This window comes from Bombus affinis, unplaced genomic scaffold (genome assembly GCF_024516045.1).
Source record: "Bombus affinis isolate iyBomAffi1 unplaced genomic scaffold, iyBomAffi1.2 ctg00000068.1, whole genome shotgun sequence".
Classification (NCBI taxonomy): domain Eukaryota; kingdom Metazoa; phylum Arthropoda; class Insecta; order Hymenoptera; family Apidae; genus Bombus; species Bombus affinis.
The window spans coordinates 1,546,974-1,568,386 of record NW_026108822.1 but is presented as its reverse complement, the minus strand read 5'-3'; the positions used below and the strand labels follow the sequence as shown (position 1 = coordinate 1,568,386).

Below are 21,413 nucleotides of genomic sequence, written 5' to 3'. Positions count from 1 at the left end.
ATACATTTTTCAAGAGGTAACGTGTCTCTCAAACGGGTCATGATTTCTCTGGCTTTTTGTTTCGAATCGGACCGCGCTTTCGTCGACGGAAACGCCACGTTTAAATATGAATCTTACACCGGTTGCATGTGCCATTAATGATTCTGATTATGATTAAATCGGTTATAGCTTGGTTACATGGTGGCTACATTGTACATCGTGTATTTAAAAAATATCCGACGAAACGGACTTCAGAAGTACACCTTCACGCATCATTCGTTACCAACTAGTCATTTAAATAGGTATCGAAGAAAAAAGAGAGAGGAAAAGTTACACTTACAGTTTACTATGATACAGCACTGGCATAGTCACATACTTCGGTATGTATGTGTACTTGTATCTGTATTTGTATTTCCTTTTCTCGGGTTTATCGTGCACAGAGATATCCTATTATAATTATAACGCGTGTGTGTGGATCCCTTTCTCGCTTTTTTCCCGAATATTAACACTATACTTATATGTTTTGAATTTTTCTTTCGTGATAATATTAATAGTAATAATGGTAATAATAATAAGAAGAATAATAATAAAAATAATATTATTAATAATAATAGTAGTAGTAGTAGAGTAATAATAGTAATTATAATAATTAAGAATCAATAAGAATTATATATAATAGCAATAATAATAATAATAATAAATTCATAATAGACAGGGAAATTAATAATAATCGTTATTATTATCGTAATAATAGTATAGTATGTACAGAACGATTTTCATGCGAGGGTCCTTTTCGATTACGCTTCGTAGCTACATATTTTGATTGAACTGTACATGTTGGACCCTCGGTTTGAAAAACTTTTGTTGTCAAAATTAACACGATTTATAAATCCTCCCATTAGTAAGCTTGTGAATTTCTACTTTTTGGTTGCGACACCGTTAATCCGCGTTGTCTCGCCTGTCCTGTTATTAGGTTTCTTTCCCATAGGACAATTTAGCAGATTATTTTGAAGGTTAATTTCAGAATGATCCATAAAATTTAATGGTGCTAAGGTTTCGGCACAACCTTCGGCAACCGTTGCGATCTCTTAATAACAAATTAACCTAAGTTAACATTACTTAACTTTCCACTAAATTCTTTTCTCCCTTCCTTACATACAATGTTGTTGATTTCTTTTTCAATATCTTTCCATTTTCATACAGTTCGTTTTTTTTTCTTGTTATATACTTTGCATCTTGTCACGATAATAATAATAGTGGTATATAATAACTGCATATAATCGCTACGCTAATAATATTTGAACTATTAATTATTAATTAACGTTAAGTATACACAACACATTTGTACGATTTCACTCAGCCTGCACGAGCAGCAGCGAGGGAAGGTGATATAGATGAAAAAGTCATGTGTAAGGGGAATAAAAGTTTGGGCAGAGACATAGTGTGTGTTTCTTTTGTATATGTATGTGTATTAGGGGATAAAGTATTAATAGTCTCTCTTGATTTCATGTGTGTATAGTTTCAAATTAATTGTTTCTCGTCGTTCCACTGGTTCGCAATTGGGGAGCCGAGGTTGAGATACGAGAATACAATAACGTAAGTTCAAATGTCCATTGAGCCAGCTGTAGAATCTTCGCGGAGCATCTAAGCAGCACCACAACACGCTGTATCGCTCCTGCACCTTAACTCGGAGATAGAAAAAGGAAACGCGTCATCCGGGATTAATTTGGTCGCACCAGTGGTACTCTGACCCGTCTCTGAACATCAGCACTTGGTCAGTGTACCGGACGTAAGTAGTTGTACCTGATCTCCACGAAGCTAGGAACGCAGAACGGATGGAAGTTACTCTCTCTGTTCTCATGACAGAGAGGTGGAACAGCGACCGTTCTTTCTAAACGGTTGACATACGATGCAAGATCATCGTTCGCCCACTAACATAGTCACTCGTGTTAACCGACTTCACTAATAGTCACTACAATCCTTCGACAAATTTTGAAAGTTGATCTTGTGGCGTCATGGGCGTCACTTCACTCGAGTCTGTGCCACTAGTGGGTGGTGGAACTGGAGATGGATGATGTGGCATGGTACCCGGGTGACCAGTCGGTGCACCAGTTCCACCACTCAGCTGCGAAAGCATCATTTCACTTGGCCCACCGAGTTCATGAGCCGGTGAATGTGTTGGTGTACCATGAGGTGGATGGTGATGAGGCGATGGCACCGGCCCTGATCGAGGAGAAGGAACTGGCTGATTACGTGGAGAAGGAACCGGTCGTGGGGAAGGATTTGGTTGAGGAGAACGAATTGGCGGTGGAGATCGAACGGACTGCATTAATTGTTGCTGTACAGAAATCCCTGGAGGCCCCATCACACCTTGCGGAGAAGGTACCGGAGGTGGTGTTGGTTTTAAGCCAGGTTGACCGTATCCTTGTTCGCTAAAGCCACCATAACCTGGAGAAGAATACGCGGAATCGTGGCAAGCGTTAGACCACGAACCAAGCGGCTCGACGAATCTCGTTTTCTCCAGAATTAAATAATTCTTACCGAGAAGGGGCGGCCTTATATGTCGCTGTTGACCGTAAGGCGGTGCTGGTGGTTGTGTAAATTGTTGTTGTTGTTGTTGCTGCTGCTGTTGCTGCTGCTGCGGGTGTTGTTGCTGCTGCGACGGGTGCTGGTGCCTTTGCAATACTAGCATTTGCTGTTTATACCATTGTGGTGGTTGCTGTTGAACAGGTTGCTGCTGTTGCTGCTGTTGTTGCTGCTGTTGATTTAGCATTGCCTGTATTTGCATTCTGCCTTGCTGTTGTTGTTGTTGTTGGTGGTGGTGGTGGTGGTGCTGCTGCTGCTGCTGAGACATTATATGCTGCAGAGCAGGTTGTTGCTGCGGCTGATTAGGACCCAAAGGTCCGCCCACTCCTCCACCGTATTGACCACTTTGTTGTTGATTTAGAGCGAGTGCCTATTAATTTAAAAAATTATATGGTAATAGAAATTATTAAAATCGAAAATGTCAGCAGACAAATAATATAGAAGAAATTAATCGTCATACCCGTTGTTTGATAAAAGCAGCCATAATCGGTGGATTGCTTTTGAGTATTTGAAGTATTTGGTTTTGTTGTTCAGGAGTATGGGGATTCTTTAGAGTTTGCATAAGTTGCTGCAATACATGCTTGTGCATGTTGCTTTGAGTTTGAGGACCAACTTGATTAACCGGACCACCGAGAACTCCAGCTTGCCTAGGCATCTGTCCTCCCATAGCTATTGCTGGCAGCCCTTGATGTTGTTGCTGCTGTTGCATTAACTGTTGCGGCGTTTGCTGTCTCAAACCAGGATTCTGTTGCATCAGTGCACTTGGCTGATACCTACTGTAAATAAAGGTGTAGCTTTAATACCTCTTTTTATATACATATATGTGTACGGTATTTTAATTATTATATTCAATAACTCACCTTGCTGTCCATTGATCCATTGGAATAAGATGTGTACCGCCAGGATTTGGCATTTGTACAGGCATTGGACGTTGCATAGGAGGTGGTGGCATTACGCCACCTGTTTGTCCTCCTACGCCAACTCCAGCACCAACTCCACCACCTGGCGTTACTTTACCATAACCATGCGGTACTTGTTGCCGTGCAGCTTCTTCTTGTACTTGCTTAACAACTTGGAGAACGTGAGCAGGTGGCGTTTGAGTTTCAGGTTTCAATCCTATTCCAGGTTGATGTGGCGAAGGTAAATTGGTAGGACTGACACCTGGTTTCATAGCAACACCTGTGGTCATAGTAACATTTGAACTCTGTTGTCCGGATTGCATCGCTCCCACTGGACCTGTGGGTCTGCTATTCATTGCAGCCATTCGTCTCCTGAAACACATTAAAAAGAAAGATATACACCTAACTTATATACATAGGATATACATACACCTAGTTATCTTTGGAAATTATTATTCTAACGTTGCTGCTGTTGTTATTATTATTATTATTATTATTATTATTATTATTATTATTATTATTATTATTATTATTATTATTACTATTACTACTAATACTACTATTACTACTACTACTACTACTACTACTACTACTACTACTGCTACTGCTACTACTACTACTACTACTACTACTACTACTACTACCACTACCACTACTACTGACGTATTTACCTTAACAACTGCGCTTGCTGTAGCCGCTGTTGAAGCTGTTGTTGTTTCAGCTTATGTTTGATGTTCGAACAGAATGGAACAAGACATTTAGTCTCTTGGCAGTGTTTAGCATGATAACAGCACAACGCTATTAATTGTTTACAGATTGGACAGCCACCGTTCGTTTTTCGTTTGCAAACTTTAGTATGCGTTACTACTCTCTTCATCTTTTGACAACTTGTTAAACGACAGTTAGCATCTCTACATTGGCACGCGTGCACCAACGATTGAATACATCTTTGAATTGAAAGTTTACGCGCCTCCTATTATAAAATAAAAATATTTATTATAAATATTCATAGCAAAATTATTAATATATTCAGTTAATAAAAATATATTTTTACCTGTGGATTAGCTTGTTTAGCATCGGCCGGCGATGAACCATCATCCAAATCTAAACCAAGTTTTTCCATATGATGAGGATGACCGTCTTTTTCTTTACAGCTTATACACAGATCAAAATCCTAGCATAATAAATAATAACATTAGATTGTTTGAAAATTGGATGATACATGTTTACAGATGATTGTTTTAATACTTACATCACAAACCGTACAATGATATCTTGTTTCTACATGGCTCTTACAATTATTGCAAGTATAGACAAACTTGTCTTGACCTTGATTGTGCAATTCGTATAGCATAGACATAGAACTAAATTTCGCGCGCCTTAAGGAAAAGAATTCATAATGTCTTTCTCTAGCCATTGTAAGGAAAGCATCGCGGCCATCCATAAGGTCACAATTAATAACTGGATCAGGATCTTGAATAGGCTAAAACGTGCATTATTTTCAAACGTAAGAATACGATTCGATTATTAAAAAAAATAATAAATATAAATTAATCCTAAATACTTACTGCTAATATTACATCCCATTATATTATATATGGCCCTGGGCCCATAACCTGTTGAGAAGAGAGAAAAACGTGTGGATAAAGTGTAAGATACAAAGTATATATTTGACTTAATAATGAAATACAGGAATACAATTTGAGCTGGTCCAGATCCGCACGCTAGCAGTGTTACTTTATGACTGAGAACCCCGAAGCCAACGTCGCCTGTCTACCGTATTGGGTCTGCCTCCCTGCTATTCCTTTGTCTATATGCTGTCGATGGCTTCAGCGCTTGAGAAAGGTAAAAAGACCAGATGTGGAGTTTTCCTAGAAGTGGTGATCACTTCAACAAAAATAAACGAAAGATCCTTACCTCCCTCGCTCTTAGGTATGCGATGTCGTCCATAATGTCCAACCGAAGATAGTGCGTATTTCTTCTACCGCTCGGTGGTGCGGACATTCTGGACGCTGGGTCTCGCCGAGTTGGTAATATTCTAGTCACGCCTCCAAAAGGAAAACAGGCGACTGATTCGCGACGGCGAAACAAAGTCGGTAGCTCTGCTTCCATCGTAACGACCGAATGTCCCGATCCTTCTCCGCCACGATCGCTCATTCGTCTCACCTGTCCACACAAACATCAAGATAGTTTCGATACGCGAGAACTGTCGTAGTGACGATCGAGCCTGGCGAAAGTCAAATTGACCAACTTCATCTTTGGACAATCTCACAATTTCGCAATTTCATCGTCCAAGTACACGATTGATTCTCACAAAACCTCTAGTTCCTTAGAGCTTAATGCCACGCTCATCTTTTCATTTTTATCGCATATTGTCTCACCACTTGCGATACTTGTAATTACTTTTCTCTACTTTTCAATTTTGGAGTTGGTCAATGTGATTTCCGAATGGCTCGATTGACTATGCGAGTCTTGGATAAAGATGACAATTAAACTATTCAGATTAGTCATGTTGCTTCGTCAAACGATTTGAATTCAAGCAATTCGAAACCATTTTGTCAATGTGAACCTATTATTTTACCAATGTGAATCTGTAATTTTGCTTGAAATATCCTTCCAAGTTTTTATGATGATTCAGATTGGTCAAGTTACCTGAATCAAGCAACTATTTTCAAGTTACTTGAAACTATTTTGTTAACGCGTACAGTTGCTTGAATCAAGCAACTATTTTTAAGTAACTCGAAACTATTTTGTCAGTGTGAAACTATATAGACACTAGTTAATTCCCATACACATGTATAATGTATAATGTATAAACAGAGCTATTTTTTCAGATCAGAAAGTACGATCAATCTTTTTCTTTAAATATATTATGCAAACGTTGAACAACGTTATGTTTTGTTAAGCTAACAGGATACACTAAAAATACATTATCACATACATTATCCGGTTCGTTCGTGAGTGCCGAGGCGTGCAGACGTGTGTCCAGTGCCCGGCAATGTTCACAAAGCAGCACGTGACCATCCAGTTGCTGCTGAGTGCCGAGACGTGCAGACGTGTGTCCAGTGCCCTGTGAAGTTCACAAAATTCCACGTGACGCCCATCTGTCGAAAGCGAATCCAACTAACCTAGCCAGGGGTTAACAGCCTCTCGACTAGTTCTTTCACACTGAATTAACTAGCTCGATGATGGCTCTATCATTCCCAACAGGCTCCCCGGAGCTAAATTATAACACCGCCATTTTTCCTCCCCCGTGGCAAGAGGGCAACACATCTATCCTGGTAAACGACCATCACACGAAAAAACGAAAGCTCGAACCAACCAAGACAAATGTAAACAAGAGTCAAACTAAACCATCAGCCAGCCAGGTGACCACCTACAATAGATTTTCAATACTGGAGTCCACGGAAGACTCCATGATTACAACCGAAAAGGTAAATAATCTCCATACTCAAAGAATTCCCCCTCCCCCACCGATATTCATTAACGACGTAATCGACATACAGTCAATGATTAAGACTATCGAAAAAGACATCAGCAAAGAGGACTACAAGTTAAAGATTAACAACAACCACGTGAAAATACTGCCGACCCACCCAGACGCCTATAGAAAGTTAACCAAGCTATTAAAAACGTTAAACGCTAAATTCCACACATACCAGCTCAAACAAGAAAGACCATTTCGAGTGGTGCTACGCAATATCCATCACTCAGTCGATCTAGACGAACTAAAATGCGAATTGTCAAATCACGGCCACGAAGTAACTAACATCAGTAACATTAGGCATAGAATCACAAAAAACCCACTATCCTTATTTTTTATAGACGTAAAACAAAAAACAAACAATAAAGAAATCTACAATATCAATCGGCTGATGAACTCCATAGTTAAGTTCGAGCCACCTCTTGTAAAGAAAGAAATAATACAATGCAAGAGGTGCCAAAGGTACGGCCACACGCAGAAATACTGCAATCACAACTTCCGGTGCGTAAAATGTGCAGGTAATCACCCCACTGACCAATGCACTAAATCCCCGGAAACCCCCGCCAAGTGTATCCACTGTCAAGGAGAGCATCCTGCGAACTACAAAGGATGCTCAGCCTACAAACACTACATAATATAGTGTATCCAAAACTGAGACCCAAGGACATAACCATACAAGAACCTAAACCCCAAAAACTCACTACACCAACAGTATCCTATGCGCAGGCAACGCAAGGAAACGTAAACAACTCGAAAACACACATTGTACACACAGAAAATAGAATTCCCACCCCACAAAACACAGACAACTTTACCAGACTCGAAAAACTTATCGAGAAGCAAACTGAGCAAATTAACAACTTGCTGTCACTACTCACACTCTTCATGGACAAATTCATACGCACAGAAGCAAAATAAAACCAATGCGAATAGCTCTGTGGAACGCCAACGGTCTAGCTCAGCACAAATTTGAACTAGAACTATTCTTAAAACAACAGCAAATCGATGTGATGCTCATATCCGAAACCCACTTCACCGACAAAAACTACGTCAAAATACACGGCTACAACTTCTACCACACACAACACCCCAGCGGAAAGGCCCACGGCGGCACGGGAATAATAATCAAATCAAACATCAAGCACTACGAACTTCCACCATTCCAGAAAGACTACCTCCAAGCAACAAACGTAGCAATAGAAGACTGTCATGGTACAATCACCACTTCAGCTGTATACTGCCCTCCCAGACACTCCATCGCCAAAGAAGACTTCGACAACTTCCTGGACACCCTGGGCAATAGATTCATAGCCGGAGGAGACTACAACGCCAAACACACCCAATGGGGCAGCAGACTAGTTACAGTAAGAGGTAAAAACCTCCTCAACAGCATAATAACCAATAACCTCAACTACCTTACCACATACGAACCCACACACTGGCCCACCGACACAAACAAAATACCCGATCTCCTTGATTTCATCATAACTAAAAATATCTCGTCAAGACACGTCCAAATCAATTCCTCGGCTGATCTCTCCTCTGATCATTCCCCCGTGATAGTAACAGTCAGTTCAACTATCATCGAGAATACACCTAATGGCTCCATTCATAACCAACACACCAACTGGCAGCTCTTTAGAGAAATCTTCACACACACAACTTCAGCCTCAACTTCACTAAAAGCCAACGAAGAAATCGAAGCAGCCACGGAATACCTAAACACGAGCATAATAAACGCTATCCGCTTCTCCACACCGGCAATAACGTCCATCAGCAAACACGAATATCCCCAGTACATATTAAAAAAAATAGCAGAAAAACGTAGACTAAGAAGAGTATGGCAGACCCATAGAACACCGGAGGACAAACGCAAACTAAACAACGCAACTAGAAAACTATCCAAAACCATAAAAAACTACAATAATGACTGTTTTCACAAATATCTCGCCAGCTTGTCCCCCACAGCCGACTCCAACTACTCACTATGGAAGGCCTCCAGGAAACTCACGCGCCCCCCACAAATAATACCTCCAATCCGCCGCCCGCAAGGCGGATGGGCGCGTAGCCTTATAGAAAAAGCCAACCTATTTGCCAAACACTTGTCTGAAGTATTCAAACTCCATTCCTCCGTAGCTGCTGCAGACGTTACCGAATACCTGCACACTCCCTTCCAAATGTCCCCTCCTATTGAGCCCATCACTTCTGCAGAGATTATACAAGCAATCAGTCGGCCAAACCCCAAGAAAGCAGCAGGTCACGACCTAATAGGAAATAAAGCAATCAAGGAACTTCCCATAAAAGGGATTGCACTCGTCGCATCAATCTTTAACGCTATCCTCCGCCTTCAACACTTTTCCAAGGCTTGGAAAATCTCACTAATCACCCTCATCCCTAAACCCGGTAAACCAAAATATGAAACCACCTCCTATCGCCCAATCAGTCTTTTACCTACCCTGTCTAAACTATTCGAGAGAATGCTCAGGAATCGTCTCCTCCCACTCCTAGAAGAATTGAAAACACTCCCAGACCACCAAATCGGCTTCCGAAAACAACACTCAACAGTAGAGCAAATCCACTGCATAATCCACATGATCAGCCAAACCCTTGAAAAGAAAAAATACTGTTCAGCGGTATTCTTAGACATCCAACAGGCATTCGACAAAGTATGGCATGTGGGGCTACTCTACAAGATCAAAAAGATCCTACCCCATCCATACTACTCCATCTTAAAATCCTACCTAACCAACAGACAATTCATAGTTAAATGCCTAGGCGCCTCTTCCGTAACATTCCCAATAGAATCCGGCATACCCCAAGGTAGTGTCCTCGGACCCCTACTGTTCTCCATCTACACTGCCGACTTACCTATATCAAACGAGGTAACAATAGCAACATTTGCCGACGATACAGCACTATTAGCTACCCACGCAGACCCGACAATTGCCTCATCCACTCTCCAGCGAAGTCTCGACACCATGGAAAAGTGGTTCCAAAAATGGGGCTTCAAAATAAACGAAAAAAAATCCTCTCATGTAACCTTCACGCTCCGAAAACAAACCTGCCCCCAGGTCACCATTAACAACACAATAATCCCAAGCAAGGACTCCGTAAAATACCTGGGCATGACCCTGGACAGGAGGCTAACTTGGAAAAAACATATCTCAGAGAAATCAAAGCAATTAAAGGAAAAACTAAGAAAATTCTATTGGCTCACGGGCCGACGCTCCAAACTAAACATACAGAACAAAATAACCCTCTACAAGGCCGTAATAAAACCTGTCTGGACCTACGGAATCCAACTATGGGGAACAGCAAGTAATTCCAACATTGAAATACTCCAACGCTTCCAATCGAAAACGCTAAGATCCCTATTAAATGCACCCTGGTATGTTACCAACGAAACAATCCACCGCGACCTCAAGATACCTACAGTCAAAGATGAAATACACAAGTTCAGAAGCAGATATAACACAAGAGTCAACAACCACCACAACCCACTAGTCACCCAACTACTGGACACGACGGACCAGATCCGCAGACTAAAAAGAAAATACCCTCGAGATTAAATCCTTAGTTTCTACTAGAACCAACAATATAAAACTATTATAATCCATGTCATTGTATCACGCCAAACTAAGTTACTGAAAATTCTCAACGAGAATTGATTGTAAATATTCTAATAAATAAAAAGAAAAAAAAACATACATTATCCATGCCACGCGGAGGCGACTCGTTCCTTCGCCCTTCCTCTTCCTCTTCGCCCGATGTGCTTTCCTCTATGACGATTTGAAGCTCGCCATAGTTTGCCGTCACATTCACATTCGGGCTTCTCATCTTGATTTAGGTAAATTCTCACTTGAACATAAATAAAACGTTTCTTCGTTGAAACCGTATCATAGTGGAGAACGATCGAACAGTACAAAAGAATGAATAAAAATAAGTCACATTTTTATTAATTTTCTTTTGTATCTAAAAACAAATCTGATAGATTCAAAGATACAAGATCTTTGAAAATATCGTATGGAATTTAATACTAATTTAGTGTGCAATTAAAAAATTACTATACTATTTTATTTCTCCTATATACATGTTGGAGATAAAAGGACATCGGGGCCTTTCTTTTGGAATTTTTGGGAAGACCCCCAATACTTTAGTCTAGACTTTTTATTATAGCTGCACTTAAATAATAAAACTCAGAAGTAGTTGTTTATGATTTAATCCGACTATGTTTACCCGAGATTTATGACAGTAGGCTTGGGCTCGAAGTGACACAACTGGTCGCTAAACGTAGCCACGGTCATGGCATGGACGTTTTTACCTAACAAAGCTATGGAGTAATTGTATAGATCTCCTTAAAAATATAGTTGACCCGAGGGGTACAGAGACGAGTATATAAGTGCAGTTCCATTTGGACTGAGGGAGTTCTACTTATACTGTAGACAAGTAAGTTGAGTTCTACTTATATCGTAGACAAGTAAGTTGAGTTACACTTGAATTGTGGACAAGTAAGCTCAGTACGACTTAGACTTTGGAAGAAGACGTATTTGTTATCCCTTTGACCGTGGATTCGTTATTGAACCTAAGATCATTGTCATTGGCATCTCGAGTATCTAATTGCCACGGTTACTTGTCAAACTCTGTACCATATCGGTACTGTAATCATATCGGTACCAGTAAATATCATGCATATCGTATAACAACAATGGTTAATCTAAATGAAGATTCGTTACACGCCCCTAATCCCACTGAGAACTCGAGATATATGTATTTTTTTTTTCTTTTTGCTTAAAAGATTTCCTGTTTATTGTCACATTAGAATGTCAGATTCTTTTGGCACACGAAGACTTCGTAAATATCAGAAGGAATATAACGTGGAAAAATGTTGTTTTATTTTTAAAGTTCTACGCTTCGCTACTTTTTTCCTAGTACGTTCGTTTTAGCAATAACACTGACTTTTTCGCCCGTTAAAAACGGATTACGCAGACGCGCTCACGCAGCACGTGCCCAGAACGAATGTTGCGAGTCGATATTTTCTTTTGCGAATCGCTCTCGTTATTTCGTTGGAAATGTTACCGTGCGGATATCAGACAGCCATTGGAAGTTATTAGACGTTAAAATCGAACCTACAAATTGCTTCCGTATCTCGCCAACAGCTAGTCCTCGTATCTTACGCAGACGTCGATTAGAAGTAGAATTTTCGATAAAATTTAAATTTCCCTCTTCAGTTCGTACTTCGATTTATGGACTCGTACATACGTTTTTCTCTTATATATTACGTGCATTTGCATATATATCTGTTTCTCTATCCCATGCGTCGTAGTTTTTGGATGAAACCAACAGCTTGTACACACGTGCAAGATTTTATTTTTCGTGATAAATCGAACAAGAATATATTCTTTCGTGCTTCTTAATAGAGTGACATTACACCAGGTGAATAATGTACTCGAATAAACGATTTTTCTTAATACTTATAAATTACGCGACGCGTTAACATTCAATTAATTCATAAAAGAAAGCATGATAATTATATGAATCAACTTTAAGAAAATAAGTGTAATTTTTAATATTAAATAACGAATAATAGAAAAGATGGAATAAATAAGTTAACAATAAAATGATAAACAATACGCGTTTGCTTATTTTCAAAAATCAAAATATAAGCAGCTTAAGTAACTCAATATTTTATGGAACGTTCTTCAAAATCAATAACTACATTGTGTTCTTTCCATTCGAAAAAATTCTGTAACGTAATTTCCGCACTAAAGGACCTTCTATCGTATCATTTTCGTCAGAGAATTTCAAATAATCTAGTTCTGCTTCGAAATCTTTTTATTACCTTTTTTTATTACGCCTTTGAATCCATCGAAAGATTTACATTAAAATTTTTACTTTGCCACAACCTTCTTTATTTCGCTGCATATCAATTATTTATTGAAGCTACTTCGTTCTAACGTGGCAATCATTCACCAGCTCAGCACAGGCTAGCGCACATTTTGCGAGACGGATTTTCCATGCGTCGAAGTCGCAAATGTCGTTACACGTGTACCGGGCTGTATCGACAAATATCAAAGTCATACGAGTAGCATTGAATCGGTGGAAATATCGAATTTCGAAAGTTTGATTCGACGTGTCCAAGATACGAGATTCCAAAGAGAAAGTTCGCCCTCAGGTCGACGATATCGATTTAATATTACATGCGATTTATTTTCGTTCGCTGAATCAGTGAACTTCTACATTTCACGCGGTTCATCGGGTCGAATGATTTTTCTGCATACAAAGGGCTGGAAATTTGAAACATACTGTAGCCTAAACCGGTCGCCGGATTAAACTCGACGAAGCTTCGAATCGAGAAAAACGTGCAATCGTAATCTGGCTTTTACGAAAATAGACACAACGACGTTACCGGACAAATAACGAAATTCTTGTCCATTATTGAAATTCTATTGAAATTCTATTAAATCGCCAACTACGTTCTTATTGAAATTTTCATTTATTTCTTTTTAAACGCACGATCGAATTTATCGCACGCGTACTCTTCTGATTATATTCTATCGTTGATATTATTACGACGAACATTGTACATAAAAATTTAGAAAGTTACTATGCACAATATTTGATTTTTCCTCAATTTTACTTTAACGAATTTCGAGTTTTAGTTTACGTTACTTAGAAAGTTCGAATTTTCTCCGTTTATGGCAATACGAAACTATTAGGTAGTCCGAAAAGTTTCTTTCGTTCCATAAGGAAATAATGGATGCACATTTTCCGTTTTATATTATTTTATCGAATTACCTATGATCCGTTTTGTTTTATCAAACTAAAGATCACAATGTTCGACAGATTAGGTTTTATGTTTGTATAAAGATGCGTCGTTGAAAAAGACGTCTCTTTGAAAGAAAGACACTTTCCGGACAACCCAACATACAGGGTGGTTGGTAACTGGTGGTACAAGCGGGAAGGGGGTGATTCTACGCGAAAAAAGAAGTCGAAAATATAGAATAAAAATTTTTCGTTCGAGGTTTTATTTTCGAGCAATTGAAAGAAAAGATTATTGTAGCCTTTCATACTTTAAAACAAACGAATGCGTTAGAAAGTGTTCATAGAAATTTAATTAGAAGAGCAGAAGTATGTGTTGGACAGAATGGGCAACACTTTCAGCAATTTTTGTAACAATAAACTTTATGATTACTTCATGTTATTTCATTATGTATTCCTAATTTTCCGTTACGGCAAAAACAAACTTAAACTGCGATAATATCCATCGAGACAACGATGTACAGTGAGGTCCGTTATAACGAGACGTGATAAAGTGCACGCGTACCGAGCGAAAATTCAAAGTCGATTTTCTCGAAAACGAAGCCTCAAACGAAAAATTTTTATTCTATATTTTCGACTTCTTTTTCGCGTAGAATCACCCCCTTTCCGTTTGTACCACCAGTTACCAACCAACCTGTATAATATTACTGGAAACATTGTACTCGGACACAAGGTTTAATACGATGCTTTAAATAATAGAAGTTTCAGATGGAACGATAATATTGGGTTGGCAACTAAGTGATTGCGGATTTTGTCAGTGCCACCTAATGATAAAATCCGCAACCACTTAGTTGCCAACCCAATATAAAATATTAGGAGGAAAAAGTCCGAAATAGTAAAAGTTCGTGGTCGACTAAGTGCAGACCAGCATTTTCATGGCGATAAATTAAGTTGAAGCACAATATCATTAATTCTCGATGCTGCAGCGCTCGCCAAGTTTTATACCCCAATTTCGTCCTCGTTTCGACAAATGAAAATACTCCTGATGCTTGAAGAAAATTTCGAACTTTTAACGTTCGAAGAAGGAAACTTGCATATAAAGTAACGGTTCTCTCATATTTTCCTCAAACTCGAGAAAGTTTGTTAACGAAAGGAAGATACGACCGAGTGGAAACTGTGGACAGAATGAAAAATATCTAAACACCCAGAATAACAATCAATTACGAAATTACGAAGAAAAAGTCACACAAATATAAGTCGTGTAATAAATAAATTTCGTAAAACATCGATAAACATTGCTTTGTTTGCTGTTAGTTTGTTATCAACTAAACTGTACATGTAAATGATACTATATCGCGTTAATTTGAATCCAAATTTTCAAAGTTTGAAGAGAAATCGTAAGAAATTTCTACGTGCAACATATTTTTCAGTTTTTACTTTTCCACCTTTTTATTTCTTTTTGCAATGCTTTGTTACGTTACGCGAGATTATAAAAGTTGAGAATCGCGCGGAATAAAACGAACAATAGTACATTTTACTTTCTCGTATAATCTCTATGAGAAAAACAAAATTGTAGCGTATATCGAAAAACAAATTTTCGTTCTGCGTAAAATCTCGAGAAATTCTTCCTTTCTTCGTCCGTGTCAGATGATAGACGAATGACGCATCAGATGACTCGTGCGATTCCTTAGCATAGAAGAGTGAATTGAAATATTCACGAAGCGCGATGTACTGTTAACCAGTTAACCGTGGAATTTAGTTTTAGAAATCAACGTGAATAAAATGCAAATAAAAATAAGCGACGACGAGTATACACGTCGAACACAAAGAAAATGTGTTACGTGTTCCTGTTATAAGTTTTACGACGACGTTAAACCAAAATGACGATGGCTTACATTTTTCTTCGAAAAAATGAATTATTTCCCACATAAAATGTTAAAATTGTAACAAAATAACAAAATTCGTAAACAAGAAAAATGTGAAAAGATAGAAGAAATTCAGTGGATCCTCCCAGTGTGGTATTTCTCGAAACAGAATATCGCACAAAGTGGCACTTGGCAAATCTAACACCAGCAACGTGAAGTGGATCCGATCAATGATATAACTGGTATAAAATTGGGGAAATGTTTTTTGATAGGAAGCGTAGGTTTTACGGTTGAACTCGTAGATGGTGGAGCAACTTTCGAAGCTCGTGTTCGTGGAATTGCATATTCGATAATTTATTCAACACACATTCGACCAAAAAACTGAATCGCATTATATTTTCTGTATTATATTTCGATCGTTATCGGGGAATACCGGACACACGCAGTAAAACATCCACTCAATTTGCAAGCAGACAAAATTGCGTAAACAATTCGGGCATTGCCGATATATCGGTGAAAATAATCAACTGAGTTTATAAAAAGGAATACGTTGTACAGGGAATAACCGATATAACAAAGGAACAAATCAAATTTTTCAGTTTTACTGACAAAGCGAACGTACCACTAAATAACATTCTTAGCGCTTCTTACTAAAATTTGGAATTTTTATGGTAAATGGTAATGTTTTATATTATACGACAGATGAAACACACCGAGATTAACATTTTTCTCGACCTGTTTAATTCATGAAACGCGGTTAACTGTTTAAAAACGCTATCGACGATAGCTTTTCGAAAGATGTATAAATAAAACGAGGAGATAGAGCGAAATGAAATAACAACGAGTCGTTCGATTTCTCGTTATGTCGTGTTGTTAAGAAGCAACAGAAATGAAATTTCAATTTTCCATTAGAATCGACGGAAGGATCAAACGACGATACGGTAAGAGAAATCGCATGATTCCACTCAAGTGGCACCGTTTTGTCAACGCAGGCTAACGCGTGACCTTTCGTCGTTTCGATCAACATGGTTCAACATGGGTCATACCGCCTGTGCTGTCAGATGTTCAGCCCAATGGTTTTTTTTTTTATTTATTTATTAAAATTCACAATTTGTCCAATTTGCATTCGATGCATTTTTGACGTCACGTGTTGTTTGCAGTATCGAGAACAGCGTGGTCTGAACGATCGTCGCGATGTTGCACGAACGAGACCTGTCGACTATTTTACTTCCACATCGTCGTTTATCAATTTCCCCAATGAAAAACAACACGACCCATTTAGGACTCGAGCAAGTTTCTTCGTAATAAGTACTCGATATTAAACGCCAAGTACAACGTAGCGACGTTATCGACTTTCGTAATAAAAATTATCTCTATTTCTTGTTTCAAAGGAAACTCGAAAAGACGAAAAAGAAGTTGTCTCAGCGTAGTTTTAATATGTAGATAGATATGAGAAAGACAAAAATAGCGGAGATAGTTCAACGTGCGAGTTTGATGTACGGAGCCCGAGCCGAGTGATACGAAGAAGCAAGCACCGCGTGATTCTTCGTGGAAATATAAATGAAATATATATAGCATAAAAATTTTTGCATTCTCGACGTGGTTGTCGAGAAAATTGAGTTTGAAAATTTATCAAGCATACCGGAACGTGGGTAATTCCGGACTGGACGGGACTGAATAATCGACATGGAGGTCATTTTACGTGTGAAAACAAGTCGAAAATGTGGAGTAACATGTTCCCGTTTAAGGCTTCATTTTCGAGATAATAAATGTTAACGAATAAATGAGAAATTTTCAAATTTATTTTTCTGGGAAACAAAGCGTTCTACGAAGAAATGTTATTTTACGTTTTCGACTTATTTTCACACGTGAAACCACCTCCTGTCGATTATCTAGTCCTACTTATTCCGGAACATACCGTCGTTTAAGTATACTTGATAAATTTGCAAATTCGATTTTTTCGCGAACTAAGTCGAGTTAAAACTAGCAAAATGTTATTTTTAAAATAAAAATTAGATAATAGAAAGTAGATAGAAAATAACATTTTGTCAGTATATATATAATTATATATATAATTTATTAAATTTCATCTGTCGGCTACAAAATGAAATTCATTTACGCACATAGAGTTCTCATTCACATTTGTCGGAGTTATCATTCAACCTCAATGCACAGATTAAACATAGATTATTATATAGATATATAGTACACTCTATACAGCATAAACATTGTATTAATTATCGGTTTATTATTATTATTATTATTACCTATTTATCGCTGCAAGGTTTAAAGGATAGTGCTGTCTGTGTTACGAAACACGCGCGTTCCATGTTAATTGGTGAAGTAACTTTACATGTGAGAACGACGAATGTAATTTCTCTTTAATAGACAGAACATTGTCGAAATTTTCGACAAATACAAACCCGTAACACGTAAGTAGGAAAGCGATAAAAGTCAACGATTCGTTTATCGCAATTTCCAATTTTAACAACGTCTCAAACGTTATTCCAGCGTATATTGCTCGAAATTGAATAGAAATTTGTGCAAGTTCTCAGTTAATAACGTTAGAGAAACGAATAGCGCGTTAATAATTTGCAACTCGTATTAGTTGGTGAAAGTTTGCGTATTACGTGTTCCGGTCGAAAAGTTTATCGACTTGATAAATTAACATAGCATTGCGACAGCGTAGCAAAGAATACGTGCTTAACATTCGATTAATATTACCATTCGCTTGAAATTAACTTCTTCGTGAAAATTTAATATCGATAGGATAAAGAGGATGTCACGCGGATTATCTCGAGATCAGAAATTAAATTACCAAGTAATTTGATGTTAAAATTTCTTATTATACACAATGTGTTTCAATAATTGAATATACGCGAAATTAACTTACGATATTATTCATCGAATTATAATGAAACAATTAGCTAGCAATTCGTTTATTCTATTATTTTATTATGTGTATGTTGAACAGATTTTTATACGTTTCTCGTACCTACTACGTGGTAGACATAATTTATTATTATGGTTTATCATCGTTTATAATTTAATAATCATTTAATATTGAAATTCGATATAATATTCCGGCGGAATTATTCTTTCACTATCATAATGAATTTAATAGCAGCAAATTTTATATATAAACGTAATAATGAATGCAACGAAAGTAAAGGTATTATATTCACTTTCGTTAAAGTAATCGGTTAATCATTAGAATACAATCTAACGATTATCAATATTAAAGAGCATCGCTTGTTTACTTCTTATAGCTTCGCCGCCTTCCGCATATTTTATATCTTCGTTCAACGTTTTAATTTTAGTACACGAACAACTTTCATAAATCGTCAGAGCTAATCTGTTGCAATGTAATCAGGAATGATAATTAAAAACAGAGCAGGTTAATTAGCCTAGTTCCATAAAGGACCAAATTAAAAATCCAATCAACAACGTACTTGAGCCAAGCTTAAATTCGATGCATGTGTTAAAATAACATTTCAACTTATTAATAATTCAACGATACTCTCCGCTGCATTGATCCTTTTTTTTTTTTTTTTAATTTAGAACGAAATACAATAGCCTGCTATTTTATTTATTGCCGTTACACGCTGTCGCTATTGTATCAGTTGTTTCGGAAAACTAGAAATAACAGGGAATTAAATTTCTATATATCCGTCGCTCGTTACATTACATTGACGTTTCATAGATATTTATAACGACGGTCTCTGACATTTACGTTGTCGATCGATGTAAGATAAATGAATTTCAGGAAGGAAGAGAATTGACATTTGATCATTTCAATTGCACTTACACGTAATCGCAAACCATTTCGATAAAGGGAAATTTAATTTTACAAATACGAAATAAACCGAACAGATCGTCAACATATTTTTAACCATTCAATAAATAGAGACAGTAGAGGCCATTCGATTCTGAAATTAAAATCTGAATTTTCATTTCGGTTATCACGGTATAACGGAGAACTTTAGAATCTTTAACGTTCATGTACGTCCGTAACGTTCATTAACGTCACGTACGTTCATGTATGTAATGAAAGGAAAAACTTAACGTGTAAACGCACGTTAGATTGATTTTTATGAAACAGAAATTACAATAAATGAAATTATCACTCAGAAACATTCACTCAGCGTTTCGTCTATCCTTGGTTCGTACGAATACCGAAAAATTCAATTTTATCATATCATTTATCTAGTAATCCTGATCAATTATTTTCTAATGTTATAGAAAACCAGCAGGTGTTGCAACGTTCATTAACGAGCATGTACATATGTTAGCCATGAGATGTAAATTATACCTTTTAGTAAACAATTTCATTTGCCGTGGAAATTGAAGTTAGGACGTTTTAACGCTTTTTATTCCCCTTTTTTGCCTCTTATGACGCTATAACCATAACGCACTGGCAATGGTAATAATGTTTTTAAACTTTCTTTCTTTTGTTCATATTATGTTGCACATAAATATACGTGAAATAAGGTAATAATAATAATAGTAATAATAGTAACAATAATAGAAACAATAATAGAAACAATAATAGTAACAATAATAGAACCAAAAATAGAAACAATAATAGAAACAAAAATAGAAACAATAATAGAAACAAAAATAGAAATTCAAATTTTCAAATTTTCAAATTTTTAAAAATTCGAATATTCAAATTTTTAAAAATTTTAAAAATTTGAAATTTTAAAAATTTTCAAGAAACAATAATTGAGACAATAATAGTAACAATAATAGTAACAGTAATAGTAATAATAATAATAACAGTAATAATAATAATAATAATAACAATAACAATAACAATAATAATAACAATAATAATAATGATAGTAATAACAATAACAATAACAATAATAATAATAATAATAATAATAACAATAATAATAATAATAACAATAACAATAATAATAATAATAATAATAATAATAATAATAGTCGCTTATAAGTTTCCACTTACAGGGAAATGTTGTTACATTAGGCTGTTGCAATCTGTTTGAAACGACAAGTATATTCGTCAAACACAAAGTGACTGCTGCAATACAGAATTAAATTGTAATAAAACGACCGTTTCATTTTTTAATGTTATTACCAACAGGGCTCGTCGTGAGGCAAAATATTGCCACTTCTTCGTGACGACTATACTCGTCGAAGACGGCTAACTGGTTAAGTCTATCCGTTTAATGTTCTTATCATTTTCCACAGCTGCCTGCTGTCTTCCTATGAAATGTTCTACTTTCCTCTTATAAAATTTCTACGGAGACGAGTTCCATTGTCGCAAATTTCGCTCCTCGATCAATCGAATTATTTATGGGATGCTCCGACAACCATAATAGATAGAGCAACGCGATGAAAATAATATAATACGTTGATATAACGTATAAATTAATTATATCACGTATCATGGAATGATATATCATCGATAATGTCATTACCAAAGCGTCGATCTGAATAGTTTCGTTTAAGTTTGATAGCTAATCGCTAGCAAACTGCGTCGTAATAAATTGTCCTGGCTGATAGGAAGCAATTATACAAATTGAACGCGCGAATAGTCCGAGGAATTGTCTGAAGAAAGCATTATCTCTTGGAAATTTCATTAGAAGGTAAACTCTGCGTGGGTGGAACCCTATCTGTAAATTTGCAGTTATTTCTTATTGTGTGATCTCCTCATTAATTTTACAGGGGGTGCTAACAAGCAGACTGACGAACGAGGGTAACATTCCCTTTTGAACGCTTCTGCGAATTCTCCGTTGCCTTTGCCAGCTTTCTGTCCGATTATAAAAAATCTATCAAACGAGAATTTGTCAATAAACCGCAGATTGTCGTACA

General features: G+C 37.2%; 2 protein-coding genes across 2 annotated transcripts in view; one reads left to right on the top strand and one right to left on the bottom strand.

Moving 5' to 3' along the window:
- Positions 1-21,413, top strand: part of LOC126926971 (uncharacterized) — a 234,636-nt gene that overhangs the window by 143,268 nt on the left and 69,955 nt on the right. The gene's annotated exons all lie outside the window — the stretch shown is intronic.
- LOC126927023 (CREB-binding protein-like) lies at positions 690-12,870 on the bottom strand. The gene is made up of 8 exons (XM_050743302.1): positions 12,841-12,870; positions 4,717-4,947; positions 4,519-4,638; positions 4,136-4,437; positions 3,426-3,836; positions 3,026-3,341; positions 2,521-2,935; positions 690-2,427 (listed from the first exon to the last, which is right to left on the bottom strand). The coding sequence occupies exons 1-8, from the start codon at positions 12,868-12,870 to the stop codon at positions 1,952-1,954; spliced, it is 2,301 nt and encodes a 766-aa protein (XP_050599259.1). The 3' UTR covers positions 690-1,951.